Source organism: Pituophis catenifer, unplaced genomic scaffold (genome assembly GCF_029215685.1).
Source record: "Pituophis catenifer annectens isolate HBS135680 unplaced genomic scaffold, rPitCat1.0.hap2 SCAF_13, whole genome shotgun sequence".
NCBI lineage: Eukaryota > Metazoa > Chordata > Lepidosauria > Squamata > Colubridae > Pituophis > Pituophis catenifer.
Window position 1 is genome coordinate 16302720 of NW_027256893.1, and position 16610 is coordinate 16319329.

General features: G+C 41.4%; 1 protein-coding gene across 1 annotated transcript in view; it reads right to left on the reverse strand.

The window, feature by feature from the left end:
* Nucleotides 1-377: 377 nt before the first annotated feature.
* Nucleotides 378-16610, reverse strand: part of DPY19L3 (dpy-19 like C-mannosyltransferase 3) — a 37037-nt gene continuing 20804 nt past the window's right edge. Inside the window, exons 13-19 of the mRNA XM_070952714.1 lie at nt 15877-15999; nt 14683-14794; nt 13337-13393; nt 11025-11107; nt 4051-4183; nt 3231-3389; nt 378-2009 (exon numbers count right to left, since the gene is read on the reverse strand). Of these exons, the coding sequence (XP_070808815.1) occupies nt 1839-2009; nt 3231-3389; nt 4051-4183; nt 11025-11107; nt 13337-13393; nt 14683-14794; nt 15877-15999 (838 nt within the window). The 3' untranslated portion in view covers nt 378-1838. The remainder of the gene's footprint in view (nt 2010-3230; nt 3390-4050; nt 4184-11024; nt 11108-13336; nt 13394-14682; nt 14795-15876; nt 16000-16610) is intronic.

Genomic DNA, 16610 nt, shown 5'->3' on the forward strand with positions numbered 1-16610 from the left:
AACTTGAGAGCAGGCCAGGGATGCTTTGTGAGTTGACAACAGCCTAATCAAGGAATCACCAAGAATACTCCTACCAACATTGACAGGACCAGCTATTTATATCTAAAACAGAGAGAAAACTCCACTCCCGTAATAAGCACTAAGTACTTAGTTGGGCAATGAAACGTCTGCAGGAAAACAACCAAGGGCCCAAGATTGATGTCTTCATTAAACTTCAAAAGATGCCCAAATATGAACTTCTCGTACATCAATATAAGAAACATGATTCACAAAAGGTTTGTTCTGAGTGGCGTATATATGAGTCTTTGGAACGACGAAATCATATTTTCCATTAAAAACCAAGTATCTGGCCTTTTTAGGATAATTCTTTATGGCATTCTTTATCCCTCTTAGGATGTTACACACTCAAAATGAGGCGGAAGCGGAATACAGAAACTGAACATGGTTTTATATCAGAGAGCAAGTTGGGAGCATTTTCATGTCAACACTTCCTTTAACTCCTTGAAATATAGGTCATTGTACTTTACTGCACTCTACCAAATCTCAATTACAACATTCTATGCCTAGACAAATCAACAATTAAGCACGGATGAAAAGGAAGCAAATTGCTACTAATAAGACTTGAAATACAGTGTAATAAGCCCTGGTAGTAATGATGATTTGAAGAACCACAGACACTGAAAATGGGTAGGAGTGCAGTGACCACAAGCACTTGGGTGTTCCTGAAAACTTTTGCTGGATTGAGTTTGTTAATAACGCCTCCCCTACTAAAGCTTTGATGGAAATGGATCAATCTACAGCCCAAGGCCAAGGAACCGATAAGAGTTGAGAACTGAGTTTCCCTCTATAATAGTTTTTCCCAACCATGTCAACTTTAAGACATGTGGACTTCAACTCCCAGAATTCCCCTGGCAGCCAAGAGAATTCTGGGAGTTGAAGTCTACACATTTTAAAATTTGCCAAGGTTGAGAAACACTGCTCTAAATAGTCCTGTCCAGGGGTGAAATGCTCCCGGTTCGGACCGGATCGCCTGATCCGGTAGCGATGGTGGCGGGTGGTTCGGAGAACCGGTAGCAAAAATCCCTGCCTTCCCCCCCACATGCCCAGCTGAGCCGCGCAATCATCAGAGGCTTTTTTTTTTACTTTTAAAAGCATTTTTTCTTCTGCTGAAAAAATTAATGTAAAAAAAAAAAGCCTCTGATGATCGCGCGGCTCAGCTGGGATCGTCAGAGCCTTTTAAAAGCATTTTTTTACAACCTCTTCAGCCGAAGAGGTTGTAGAAAAAATGCTTTTAAAAATAATAAAAAAAAAAAGTTGGCCACGCCCACCCAGTCACATTACCCCCTGTGGGGACATTACCGGCCCACAGAACCGGTAGTAACAAATTTTACATTTCACCACTGGTCTTGTCCTATTCTCAGTCCTTAACAAGGATAGGGAAGTGTTAAAATATCAAAAAGATTTCCAACTTATAAGGCCCATGAATATACCAAACTGACAGAATTCCCTAAAGACTAAATGGGAAGGGAAAACCCAGAGAGACCCTTGGTGCATGGGATGTAGATGAGTAGGGGGTGGCAAAAGGGACCCTTCCCCATCTTTAGATCGTTTTTTAAAAAAATCATAGAATATTGGGATAGAATTTATGAAATTTATGAAATATTTGCTTTTCATGATCTCCATTCTATATGTGTGTGTGTGTGTGTGTGTGTGTGTGTGTTCTTGAATTATCGAGTAATTAAAAATTAAACACTTTCAACCAATCTAAAACAATTTCCCTTTAAAAAAAAATGAGCCATTTTTATAAACGAGCGCTTTTTGCTACTGCTGTAGGAAAGCTATGTGTTGTTTTGATGTCGAGCCAGTTTGTAAACATGGAACGTTTTGTTGTGAAAGACTTTAGTAAAATACGTCGTATATGAGGGCTGATTTCTTTTGATTTCCTCACAGAAGCGAGGGAACGGTGAAGGTTTGAGACCAGGATCGTTTTCTCCAGGACCGTCCATCGTCTGTAACAGAAAGTGGAAAGGCTGTTTAACTGTTTTGATACTGCTTTATTTTTTATTTTATTGATTTGTATCCTGTTTTATTATTTTTTACAAATAACTCAAAGTGGTGAAGAACATACCTTCCTCGTCCTGTTTTCCTCAAAACACAACCCTACAAGGTAAGTTGGCCTGAGAGAGCTGACTTTTGTATCTAAGGTGGGACTAGAACTCTCTGTCTCCTGGTGACTGGCCCACAATCGCCCAGCGGGGTTTCATAGCTAAGGTAGAACTAACAATCTCCTAGAGATTGGCCCAAAGTCACCCAGCCAGCTTTCCTAAGGCGGGATTAGAACTCACCATCTTCTGGTGATCGGCCCAAAGTCACCAGCTGCCATTCATGGCTAAGGTGGGACTAGAACTCACTGTTTCTAGCTTTCTAGCCTGGTGTTTCCACCATTAGACCAAACTGGCTCGCTTAGATCAAGGAAGAAAACTAAAATAGCATACTATGTCAACCTTCCAACCCGCTGATTATTTATTAGTTTTATTTATTTTGTTTACTAAACCTATATGCCGCTCATCTCACTATCAAAGTGATTCTAAACAGTCTAATGAGATTTCTGCTTTAGAGGAAGCACGCTACTGGATTGGTTTCCCAAATCCATCCTGCAACTGTGCTCACCTGTTTTCTGAATTTCAAATGTGTCCACCAGGCCAAAAAGGTTGGGGGTTCCAGATCTAATCGCTTTCTTTCCTGGTTCACAATAGATTTCATAAGGGGCATCCCAGGGACATGTAAAAGAGTAACTGAATTCTTGGGAGTTACTCAGGGATGGGCTGCTGGGGGTTCGGCAGAACCTCTAGCTAAGATTCTGTGCAGTTTGGAGATCCCCCAAATCACACTCCTGGCTGGCAGAACTGGTAGTAAAAAAATTTGGATTTCACCACTGTTCACAGGGTATATCCAGTGGTGGGATTCAAATAATTTAACAACCGGTTCTCTGCCCTAATGATTTCTTCCAACAACCAGTTCACCCAACTGCTCAGAAAGTTAACAACCGGTTCTCCCGAAGTGGTGCGAACTGGCTGAATCCCACCACTGGATATATCTATTAGTTAAGTGCTTTAGTCTGGTAAGATTCCTGTCTGCAGGCAAACAACAATAAAGAAACTATTCTGATGTAACTCTCTGTGTCGTTCTTGGTTCATTGGGCCCGACAACTGGCTTTGGAAAAGACTTACGTGGCCGTTGGCAATATCCAGAAGGTCACGCAACCGACAACCCCTGCTATGCCTTCTTTCATAACAAATGCTGTCCTCCAAGATCACAAAGTCGGTGCCAAAAGATCTGAGGATCCTATGGACATCTTCAGGTGATCTTTTGGCATACACCTGATAAACCTGCAAACGAGTGAAAGAATTGGGTTCGATTGCTTTATTAATTCATTAAATGTGGGAATAAAGGATGACTCAAGGAAGGGAACAAGCTATACGCACACGGAGATCAGTCACGATGATTAGTCACGATAGTCTTATGGGATCGGAGCATCGGTGTGGAATCAGTGGAAGGGGCAGGGTGGCATCAGCCAGGGTGGGACACAGTCAGAGATGGGATTCAGCCGGTTCTGTCCAATTCGAGCAAACTGGTATGTAATGCATGAGTTCTGCGCATGCACGGAAGGCCGTGTGCATGCATAGAGGAGGTCCATGTGAGCAAAGTGAGCGTGCCCGCATGCACGCTCACATTTGCAAACCGGTAGGGAAGGTAAGTGAATCCCACCTCTGGACACAGTGGTGGAATTCAAATAATTTAATAACCGGTTTGCTCAGGGTCAGGTTGGCCATTGTGGGAGGCGTGGCCCATCCCCATCCCCCAGCACCGCGGGACAAGCCAGCCACGACTGCCAACCTGAGTCTGGGCGAACCGGTTATTAAATTATTATAGAAGGAAATGTGATATTTGTTTGAGGGAGGAGGGAAAAAATGGAACTGTTATCCACCATTGCTAAAAACAAGGACAACCCAAGAATGGGAGTAGCTGGAGAAAGTCAGATCCTCTTACCTGCTTTGTTCTTTCTCGCAGACTCTTGTCTTCATAGTGGGGGTGATTGGTTAAAATTCTTCCAGTGCAAAGCTTAACCCCGGCTAAGAGCTGCATACTTCCTGCAATCACTGCTTTCTTGGGAGTGTTGGACCTGAAGGAACATTGAGATTCACTTCAGAAGGGCAGAGTGATAGGATTCTTCTCTTTGCTACTTTTACCAGCTTACGGTCCAGGAGCAGATAATGGTGTAATATTGCATTTTTGGTTCCCTACTGCCTTCACCAGTACAACCTACAAAGGCTGCAGTCATGAAGGAGACCAGAAATTGGCAAAATCCAGATGGTTACTGCATTACTATTAATCTTCTCATTGTTCCTATCATCCATTTCCTCCCACTTATGACTGTATGACTGTAACTTTGTTGCTGGTATCCTTAAGATTTATATTAACTGTTTTCCTATGACTATCATTAAGTGTTGTACCTTATGATTCTTGACGAATTTATCTTTTCTTTTATGTACTCTGAGAGTGTACGCACCAATTTCTTGTGTGTCCAATCACATTTGGCCAATAAAGAATTCTGTACTATCAAGAGCCTTGATAATACAGTGGTCTAAGCACCCTGTTATTAACACAGCTGCCTGAAATTTACTGCTGGTTCGAATCTCTCCAAGGCTCAAGGTTGACTCAGCCTTCCATCCTTTCTAAGGTAGGTGAAATGAGGACCCAGTTTGTGGGGGCAATAAGCTGACTTTGTATAAATATACAAAAGGATGAAGGCTATTGCTTAACGCATTGTAAGCCGCCCTGAGTCTCCGGAGAAGGGCGGCATATAAATCAAATTAAAATAAAAATAAAAATAAAATTAAATTAAAAAAAAATTCTATTCTATTCTATTCTATTCTATTCTATTCTATTCTATTCTATTCTATTCTATTCTATTCTATTCTATGTCTATCCTCTATTCCTTTCGTATCCTATCCTATCCTATCCTATCCTATCCTATCCTATCCTATCCTATCCTATCCTATCCTATCCTATCCTATCCTATCCTATCCTATCCTATCCTATCTCTACCTTCTATTCTATTCTATTCTATTCTATTCTATTCTATTCTATTCTATTCTATTCTATTCTATTCTATTCTATTCTATTCTATTCTATTCTATTCTACTCTACTCTACTCTACTCTACTCTATTCTAATAAATGAATATGAATTTGAGGGGCTGCCACAAAGAAGAGGGGGTAAACTTATTTTCCAAAGCACCAGAAGGCAAGATAAGAAACAATGGATGGAAACTAATCAAGGAGAGAAGCAACCTGGAATTGAGAAGAAACTTCCTAACAGTGAGGACAGTTAACTAGTGAAACAGCTGGCCTTCAGAGGTTGTGGGTCTCCATCACTGGAGATTTTTAAGAAAAGATTGGATAGCCACTTGTCTGAAATCGTATAGGGCAGTGGTGGCAAACCTTTTAGTCACCGAGTGCCAAACAGGTACATGCTTCGCTTACGCGTGGCTCCCCCCCGTGCACTGACCGCGCAACCACACCATCTGCACATGCTCCTGGCTTTCGCATCCCCCATGCGCTCCATGCACAACTGCACCATCTGTGCATGCACATGGCTTTTGCATGGCTCCCCTGTGCACTACGCGTACAATCGCACCATTTGCGCATGTGCACAGCTTTCACGCACGCAATATATGTTGGGAACACCATTTGCGCATGTACTTGCTGCATGCACACGCATGCACAAACCCGTACGCACATACAGGAGAGTTCTGAAGACCAACTGGGTCTCCCGAATTGCGTGCATATGCACCGGAGGCCTGAACACCAGCTGGGGCACGCGCACATGTGCAGCTGTAGGTGAGTTGGGCGACAGCTTGCGTGCCCGGTAATATTATTGACTATGGGAAGTTACAACGGCATTGAAAAAAATGTGACCTACGAGTGTTTTTCACTCTTGCCACATCCTCATGGTGACGTGATCAAAATTCAGATGGTTGGCAACTGATTCATATTTATCACGGTTGCACAGTCCTGGGGTCATGAGATCCCCTTCTGTGACCTTCCGAATAAGCAAAGTCAATAGGCAAGCCAGTTTCACTTAACAACCGTGTTACTAGCTTAACCACTGCAGTGATTCACTTAACAACGGCGGCAAGACGGGTCATAAAACAGGGCCCAATTTCACTCCACAACCATCTCAATTAGCAACAGAAATTTTGGGCTCAGTTGTGGTGGTAAGTAGAGGGTACCTGTAAAGGTGGGATATAAATAATCAAATAAATAAAATTGCCTCAGATGAAGCATTCCTGACACAAGTTGCCTCCCCCTCCTCAAATCTTTCACCCTGAGGCAGCCCCTCAAATGCTCAACTTGAGCCTTCCTCAGCTAATGTGCTTCAAACAACCAAACGGCAGTTTCCCATTACAGAAAGACGAAGCAATTTTTACAAATGTCTGGATAAATGATGTATAAAATGAAAGGATAATTTGTTTTTATAGGTTTCTGCCAAGCTTCATATCCAGGCTGCTCAACCCTCACGCAATTTATTCCGCAAGAAATGTCACTAAATAATGACAAGGACTTAGAGGTCAAACTGATTTACATTATGTAATTTAAATGTCACTCCAAGCAGACCTGATGGCATTTTGAACAAATAATCTCATTTATTTTGGAAGCTCCAAGCTTCAACAAGTTAATTACTGTTAAACTAATGGGGGGGTGGTGGTAAACTGAGCAGAGTATAATGTAAAATGGGAACCTCTGTTTTATCTATGCTTTCTAGTATTATAGGATTATTATAAAATAACTCATTTGCGACAGAAAGCTTCAATGGGAAGTACAGGAATTGGAGGGAAAAGACAGAGCTTTCCCTTCCTTTCGATCTTTTTGAAAATAAAGATTCATTTCAAAGTTAGAGGAAAGGAGTTAGCATTTCTGTGCGCATTTGGCAATCTTTAATCGCCAGTATTACAAATGCAGGTAACTGCAACTCTAAATTCTCCTAAATTTGGCATTACTTTGACATAGGTTGGATGTTTCCTAATGGTGCTTGAAAGAACAAAAATTGCTGTATATGAAGCTTAGACCAGGACATACCGAAAAGGGGGAAAAATTCCATTTTAAGGAGCTTAAGCTTTTGATAAAAAAAAAAAAAGGAAAAACACATCTGGAAAGATAGAAAACTGCACGTCGGAAGTCAAAGAATTGTGTACAGAAATGCTGAATGAGACAAAGCAAAGTTGGACTGAAATTTATATTAATCAGGATAGCTACGGAACCCAAAGAACACGGCACACACAAAGTATGTACAAAACTTAATTTATTAAAATAACTCAGTCTTTTTCAAAACAAAGGCTGTTAATAAGCTTACAAGAAACTAAAGATAAGTAATCACAATCTTACTAAGGTTGGCAGAAAGCCCAGAAGCAATTTGCAGAGAATCCAGACGCGCAGGAGAGTGAACTAAAATTGCTTCAGTTGGCGTTCCTCCTTAAATAGGCTAAGGGAGTGGCCAATTAGCCCCGAGCCTTACTCTCAAGGAGACCTCCTCCTGAGGAGCCACTCCTGCCTTTTGGCAGCTCTGCGCACCCATGCATTGAGAAGAAGCTCCTCCTCTTCGTCCTCTTCACTTAAGGGAGCTTCTGAAGGCCCTGGCTGAATCCCTGCCTCTGGCACCACATCTTCTCCAGCCTCCTCATTGTCTGACTCGAGTGCCAGCTGCACAGGCTGCTGGCGCAACACCATACCAGCCTCCTCACTGTCAGAATCAGTTACAATCCGCACAGGCCGCTGATGGGCCATAACACTTGCTCAAGCAGGAGACTATACCATTTCAAACAAGTGGCTGTCCAGTCTCTCCTTAAAAACCTCCAGTAATGAAGCACCCACAACTTCTGAAGTCAAGCTGTTGAATATGATGAAATACTGGCAGTCCTCGACTTATGACCGGTTCGATTAGTGAGCATTCAAAGTTATGACAGACCTACCTTAAGGATGGTCTACTTACAACCAGTTCCAAAATTCCCACCGTCAGGACCCTTCCACAATCACGTGACTGAATTATTAGCGCTTGACAACATGGTGGCATTTACCACCATGTTGTCAAGGACAGTCACCTGACCTTGTTTTATAGCAATTTTTGAAATTTTGGGCAAAACCGCACCCATAGTGAACCATGGGTTTGCTTTGCGACCACAGCGTTTGTTTTACAACCGCTGCCTTCACTTAACGGCTGCCGCAGAAAAGATTTTACGACTGTCACGAATTGGTGCTATAATGGGCTGGCTGTGGAACTACCTGTGCCACTGAATTACTGAGATCTTATTAAGTCTGACTCCCAACTTCAGGTTAAGAGGCATAAATTGGTTGCCAACTGCTGTTCTTGCAAAAGTAATTAACTTCTTCGATGCATAATGTTTCGCCTCCACCCCCATAAATCCCCACATAACAAATCACAAGGAAAAAAAAAAGCTAATTTAAACGGAAGAGGCTACGCAACGGTTCTGCATTCTGCAGCCTGGAACTGGGTTGAAAAATGGTGCTCGTTGAGACTTGTCAAATCCAGTTTGTGGCTGAACCCAAAGACCCATCTATATTTTATGTTTAAATCTATATATAAAACACTGCATATTGCACTCGGGAGACCAGGTTTATCAAACATTTAGCATCTCTTAATACAGAAGTGGTTTTAAAGACCTCTGGCTGGGTGAAGATTTGTCATGAGAACATGTCAATAAGGAAGCTGAGGGATGGAGATCACTTTCAGGACGCTTGTCAGCAATTTATACGACCTCTTTAATAACCTCTTTAATAATCACACTATTCATTATTATTGCCAGAAAGAGAGAAATTAGAATGAAGTAGTATAAAGAACAAACGTTATGCTCCTAACCCCTAGAGATCATCTAAATCAGGGCAGGGGTGAAATCCAGCAGCTTCTGACAGGTTCTGGAGAACCGGTAGCGGAAATTTTGAGCAGTTCGGAGAACCGGCAAATACCACCTCTGGTTGGCCCCAGGATGGGGTGGGAATGGAGATTTTGCAATATCCTTTCCCCCAGGAGTGGGGAGGGAATGGAGGTTTTGCAGTATCTTTCCCCTGCCACGCCCATCAAGCCATACCCACCAAGCCACGCCCACAGAACCAGTAGTAAAACAATTTGGATTTCACCACTGAATCAGGGGTGTCTGACCGTGGCAACTTTAAGACCTGTGGACTAGTGGTTTGCCCCGGTTCGGCGGGGTGACAGTGGCGGCAACGGCAGGAGGCTCCGCCCACGTGCCAGATGTCATCAAAAACCTTTTGCGCATGTGCAGAAGAGCTGCATGCTCGCAACATGAACATGCGCGCCCACGCGCTACCGATAGCGAACCGGTAGCGCCAGGATTTGAAACCCACTACTGCTGTGGACTTCAATTCCCAGAATTCCCCAGCCAGCATAAAGTGCCCCTCACCGTCCTTAACTGAACACTGCTGCCATTAAGCAAACCCACTGTTTCCTGTGGGGTGTTCTCATTTATTTGTACCCAACCTTAATTATTTTTTATAAATAGTTTAAGACAGCAAACATATCTTAATATTCCCTTCCTCCTCCTATTTTCTCCACAACAACCCCTCCCTGTATGAAGGATTGGGCTGACAGAGAGTGACTGGCCTGAGGTCACTTAGCTGGCTTTCATGCCTAAGGTGGGATTTGAACTCACGGCCTCCTAATTGGTGTCTTATCTGCTAGAGACTAAATGGTTTTTTGTCGAAAATTAGAAGGAAACACCATTTTTTGGCAAAGATATTATAAATTGTGTCTATGGTTGCCAAGCACCTGAAATCCATTGGAGCTTTGGAACAGTAAATACTTTTTTTTTTCGGGGGGGGGAGTGTCTGTCATAATTCGAGGACTACCTAAATTTCTTCAATTGTGGAGATCTCTGCCAATGAGGACATGTTGAATGGGCCCCTACTAGCCAAAGCTTCTTAAGAATGACAAAGACAATGGTTTAAGAAAGAAGGTAAAAAACCCAAAATCTTCTGGATCCTGAAGATATGTAACCCCCCCCTCCCGCCACCGAATAGTCTGTGACAGGCTAAATTTGTGTGCCATTTTGTAAAATATTTGCAATAGTTCGTTCATGCTTTTTTTTTTTTTATTCTCTTGTCTTTTTAGAACCTGGGCTATGCCATCCTTGGTGTAGGCAGTATTTCTCAACCTCAGCCATTTGAAGATGGGTGGACTTCAACTCCCAGAATTCCAACTTGCTGGGTGGGGGAATTCTGGGAGTTGAAGTTCACCCATCTTCAAATGGCTGAGGCTGAGAAACCCTGCAAGGTGGCTGGGGGAATTCTGGGACTTGAAGTGTAGGATGTCTTGAAAGTTGCCCAACGGCGAAGTATTTCAGCTGCTGAAAGTTTGGCCCGATGGAGCAAACATTTCTAAGAAGCTGCTTCAAGAGTCTTTATCACTTCCCAACGGTTGTGACTGCAACACCAAAACTGAATCCTCACTCATCTATCTGAAGGCTATAGGTTGCGAAAACCTGGCATTGGGCAGTGATCTTTTTTAAAAAAAAATTTTTTTTGATTTATATGCCGCCCTTCTCCGGAGACTCAGGGCGGCTTACAATGCGTTAAGCAATAGCCTTCATTCTTTTGTATATTTATACAAAGTCAGCTTATTGCCCCCACAACTGGGTCCTCAATTTACCTACCTTAGAAAAGATGGAAGGCTGAGTTAACCTTGAGCCTTGGCGAGATTCGAACCTGCAGTAATTGCAGGCAGCTGTTCTTAATAACACGGTGCTTTAGACCACTGTACTACCAAGGCTCTTTTTCAAGGATCTTAGTGTCCATATTAAACCAAGTTATCTAGCTCATGTTTTAGGCTCTAAAATTGTACGTAACTGATAGAATTGGAAGCCGCGGTCACAAAAAGACATTGACTCGCCTTATCTAGCATGTGATTTAAACAGAGTAAAGTTCCTCTTACTTAATCCAGTTCATTAGCTCCACCGTGTCCGGGTCGTAGAATTCTCTCAGCTCTGACAGCTCTGCCATTATTCCAGGTAGGAACTAAGAAGAAAAGAAACACAACAAAATAAATCGCGACAGACGCCCAAAGGAGCCCAGCTCTTCAGCATGGGGAAAAAAAAAACATTGCTTATAAAGCCCAAGCAGCAAAGTTACCAGCTGATGTTTTCGATCTTTGGCACACTGTTTTGTTTGGCTCCCATCTGCAATGGCGGACTCTCGTTTTAAAGCATGTATAAGGAAAAATATGGACCGGGATAAAAATCCAGAACAAGAAATTGGTGAAAGCCACAACTCAGATGGGTGTACAAATGGTATTTTATTTTATTTTATTTTTTTAATTATTCATATTTCTATGCCGCCCACTCTCTGAGGACTCTGGGCGGCTTACACCAAAGACAGTATACTAAATAGCATATTGCCCCCAACAATCTGGGTCCTCATTTTATCCACCTCGGAAGGATGGAAGGCTGAGTCAACCTTGAGCCGGTGAGATTTGATCCGCTGATCTGCTGAACTAGCAGTCAGCTGAAGCAGCTGCAGTACTACACTCTAACCACTGTGTTACCCCAGCTCATACACACTCGGTATGCGGGTGTGTATGAGTCTGAGCAGGGAAAGTGGCAGCCACAGTATCACAATTCAAACTGTCCTTCCTTCTGCGCATGTATCAGATGCGCATGTAAAGGGCTTGTGTCAAAGGTCCGACTATCGAGCCCAACAAACATTGACAATTTTGGGAACTTTGAAATCCCCAAAGCAAAACTTTATACTGGGTACATCGTTTTGGCACTAAAGAATGCAAAACCAGCTCTAACTTTTCCCGTGCAACCCTGCATAGGGAAAGAATAGATTTCTCCCCTCCTCCCACTGGATATTGTCCAGTTATGAATTGTTCTTTTGTTTTGAGAACAGTTCACATCTTGGATGACACCTGCAGAAGTGTCCTTGGTGGGTGCTTGGCTCTCACGGTTGAAGCCTGGAGCCTCTGGATTCCATCTTCTCCTTCACTCCCCCCAGTTCCTTGGCAAGTTGAAAAGCGATAATATTCACAGGAAGCAGAAGCGAATTCAATCTTGAGAAGTTTGGGCTTCATTAGTAAAGCTGCAACTTTTGTTTTGCCTGTTGTGAAGAGGCTGCTAGGTAGGTATGTTGTTTATGGGGTCGTTGGTGCTTTCTGAGTTTGGTTCTTTTCTTGCAGACATTTCATTACCCAACTAGATAACGTTATCAATTTTAGAAGGGAGTGGGGTTTTCTCTGTCTCTCTTTATATATATATACAGGTAGTCCTTGACTTAATAACCACAACTGAGCCCAAAATTCCTACTGATAAGTGAGACATTTGTTAAGTGAATGTTGCCCCATTTTATGGCCTTTCTTGCCACAGTTGTTAAGTGAAACACTGCAGTTGTTAAGACAGTAACACAGTTAGTGGCTTCTCCATTGACTTTGCTTATCAGAAGGTTCGCAAAAGGCGATTCCCATGACTGCAGGATATTGTAACGGTCATAAATAGGAGTCAGTTGCCAAGTGGCTGAATTTTGATCACATGAGCATAGGGAATGCTACAATGGTCATATGTGTGAAAAACGGTCATAAGTCACTTTTTTCAGTGCCATTGTAACTTTGAATGGTCACTAAACCAACTGTTGTAAATCAAGGATTATCTGTGCAATGGTTTATCCTGTCAGTTTTGTTGGGACTGTTGTTTTATTCTTGGTAGTTGATATAAAGGTAAAGGTAAAAGTTCCCCTCGCACATATGTGCTAGTCGTTCCCGACTCTAGGGGGCGGTGCTCATCTCCGTTTCAAAGCCGAAGAGGCAGCATTGTCTGAAGACGTCTCTGTGGTCATGTGGCTGGCATGACTAAACGCCAAAGGCGCACGGAACGCTGTTACCTTCCCACCAAAGGTGGTCCCTATTTTTCTACTTGCATTTTTTACCTGCTTTCAAACTGCTAGGTTGGCAGAAGCTGGGACAAGTAACGGGAGCTCACCCCGTTACGCGGCACTAGGGATTCGAACCGCTGAACTGATGACCTTTCGATCGACAAGCTCAGCATCTTAGCCACTGAGCCACCACATCCCTTATACATGTATTATATGTTATATAGTTGATATAACAACAGCCTAATCAAGGAACTAACCAGGGAAAATTATGTATCAATTAAAGATTGAATTATCTTTAATTCAAACAGGTAAATCTTTGGTAGAAAAGTTTTCGATTCTGAGAAAAGAATTTTTTTTAAAGAAGATTAAAAAGGGACTTACCTTATAACAAAGATAGAGCAATACGAGGATTGGTGTTAAATATCTAATCACAGATACCTATAGGGAAAAAGGAACAATGTTATGTACTGAAAGAAAGAAAGAAAAACCTATTTAGACCAAACTCATAAGAAACATATCATACAAATTGTGTATACTTTGAAGTCACAGAATGACTTTCTTTGAAAGCGTTTCTATTAAGAATATTAAGCACAGTACAATTCACATTAGGTTTCTGTGAACTGTATTGAATTTTATTGTGCTATATCTGAGCAATCACGGCATTTTTCATGAAAATCTTTACATTGTTTATGCTTTTCATAGCTTCTACAACATCACCATCTAGTGGACTTAAAATAGCATTCATTTTCAAAAGAAGTATGTTTCCAAATGCATTCCAAATATACCACTAGGAATGTGTCAATGTTTTATTAGGACATTTTGAGCTCTAAACGTTGTAAAACATTCTACTTTCAATGCAAATGGCTATTTGAAGCAGAAAACTGACATTTTGAACAGTGTTAGAAGCTTTTTAAAATGCATTAAAGTAGCAGTTTTCGCTGAGAGCTGAAATTTTGCATGGGAAACAGGACATTTTGGGTTTTGAGAGACATAAATGATTACGCAACCCCTCCCAAATACCTAATTAAATTGTTACTCAATCTGTTTTCATCCACCATATCGCAAATCTGTTTTGGCCATGAAAACTAAACCACTATTTAAATGAGATCAAAATGTAATGATTGAAATTTGAATTCGTCATCACTTATTCATTTTTGCTGTTATCTTCAACTGTACCTATCTTTTAATGCTTGTTTCTTGATTGTATGCCATCCAGTGTTCCAACTTTGTAAGTTGGGTTTCCATACAGGTGGTTCTCAACTTCCAACTACAATTGAAGCCAAACTTTTGGTCTTAAGTTGTTATGGTTGTAAGCTGAGTTACACATCACCGGACTCAATTTTACGACACTTTTTACAATGTCCTTAAGTGAGTCACTTCAGTTAAGCAAATGATGGGGGTCAGAAGTCCGAATCCATCCTGTCCTATGGGTGATTTTTTTTTTTGCTTGAAAATTTGGGGGGGGGGGAGAAGGGAATTGCAAAATGTGATCGATCACGTGACCGTGGGATGCTGCAAATGGTCCTAAATGCGAGCCTGTTGCTAAGTAACCAAAATATGGTCATGTGACCACAGGAGTTGATACAACAATCATAACTTTGGCAGTGAGTTGTGAGTCACTTTTTTCAAGTCTGTCGAAACTTTAACTGGTTGTTAAGCGAACGGTTTTAAGTCAAGGACTATTTGTACAATTTGTTACCTAACTAACTAAATAAAAGATCTCTAACCCGTTTGGGTGTGTGAAGATGAACGCATTTCAAAACTAGTCCCCAGATGTCACCACTGCACAGACCAGAAGCTGCAAACATACATACGTGGGAAGTCCAGAGATATTTCATCCTGCAAGATTCAAAAAAAAAAAAAAAAAAAAAGGAAAATCAAAGAAAAAGAAACTATACCTATTATCTGATCACCCCCCTGAAAGTGAAACATAGCTCTTATATTTTTTAATTAGTGATTTTTATTAAACTTATCAAAATATAAAATGCAAAAGAAAGGGAAAATAGTGGGAAAACGGGAGAGGAAAAAGGGAAGAGAAAGAAATATAGGGGAAAGGGGAAAAACGAAAAGAAAAGCATTGACTTCCGATTCTTTTTAGTTCAGTAGAATAGCGTAATAACATTGCAGCCTCAACTTTTTACTTTTACATACTTCTTATGCACTAGCCATTTCTATAGCCACAAACTTACCTAATCAGCAAAACCCAGTCATTGTTTCATTTTTTCCCCAAATCCAGAAATGGTTTCCAAGTAGAAAGAAAGTTCTTATTGTCAGGTTTCGATGTCATCTCAAATAAAATAAATTGCATTTCCAAACGAATAGTCTTTGACGAAATCTTTCATTTTATTAAGCATGACAACCTGTCCGCGATTGTGGCGTAGCCAACACTGACTTCCTGACCCCAAACCTTCCCTTTCCGTTCCCCAATTCTCTGCGTCTCATTGGCCATCTTCCAAATCACTCTCCCCATATCTACTATTTCAGCTCCCAGGAATGTCTCCCCTCCCATCTCATCTCCTAGGGGATATTATCTTCAGGGAAAATAAGTAGGTGAGAAGTCAAGCGTCCTCTTGCCAGCTGCCCCCTCTTCTCCTTCTTATGTCAGCACTAGAGTAAATGTAGGTTGAAGTGCTGATACTTATACTCTTGCTGACCATGAAATTATTTAAAAGCAGCTTTCCACGCAGTTAATACAGCAACAACTGACTGCTCATCAGGAATAACTATAAACGAACAGCCTCTAATCTGCCAGAGGTTTTATAGAAAGGACAATGCCGTGGGCTAATGCAGTTTATGGAAAAGGGAGGCCCTGTTAGCAGAATCACTTAGCGTGCTGCTTGATTGGTTCTTTGTTTCTTCTTTATGGACTGTTTTTTTTCCCCCTGCAGTTTTCATGATAAATACGACTAGATAAAATGTACCTCATGGTGCTTAAGGCCAGGAGCCCGAATGAAATGGTGTGGACCAAGTGGTAAGCCATAGCAGGTTTGAACATGGTGGTGGATGTGGGTTGTTTTTCTACGGATTTGATACTTGCACGACCACTGAGCAAATGAAGGAGGAGGAAAGAAGAAGATGGTTGTTATACTGAGGCCAGCAAGGTGAAGACTTCAAAGTTCTTTTTAAAAAGGACATTTGTAGGCAGCTCAAAGCATTTCCTTACTTATTGACCCTTTATTGAGACAATAAAGCATTTTAATGCAACTGTAATGGATTCTATGGGTTGAATGTGCTAAATGTTCCCATGTGTGAGATCTTTCACTTTTATACAATACAACACTAGGGTCAAATATATAGAAGCATCACTTTTTTTTTTAATTTGCTGGTGATAATTTTTCAGACAATGGGGGTGGTATGTACAGCTGTGTAAATAAATATTTCCCTGACCAGTTTCTTTGGAAATCAGGTAGATGCTTTTTTCATAACTAATGGGAAACAGAGATATTCAGGGACTACAGAATAGAATAGAATAGAATACAATTAAATAGAATAGAATAGAACAGAACAGAATTCTTTATTGGCCAAGTGTGATTGGACACACAAGGAATCTGTCTTTGATGCATATGCTCTCAGTGTACATAAAAGGAAAAGAAAAAAGAAAAAAGAGAGGGGAAAAAATACATTCATCAAGTCATTCAAATAGTCCTTGACTTAC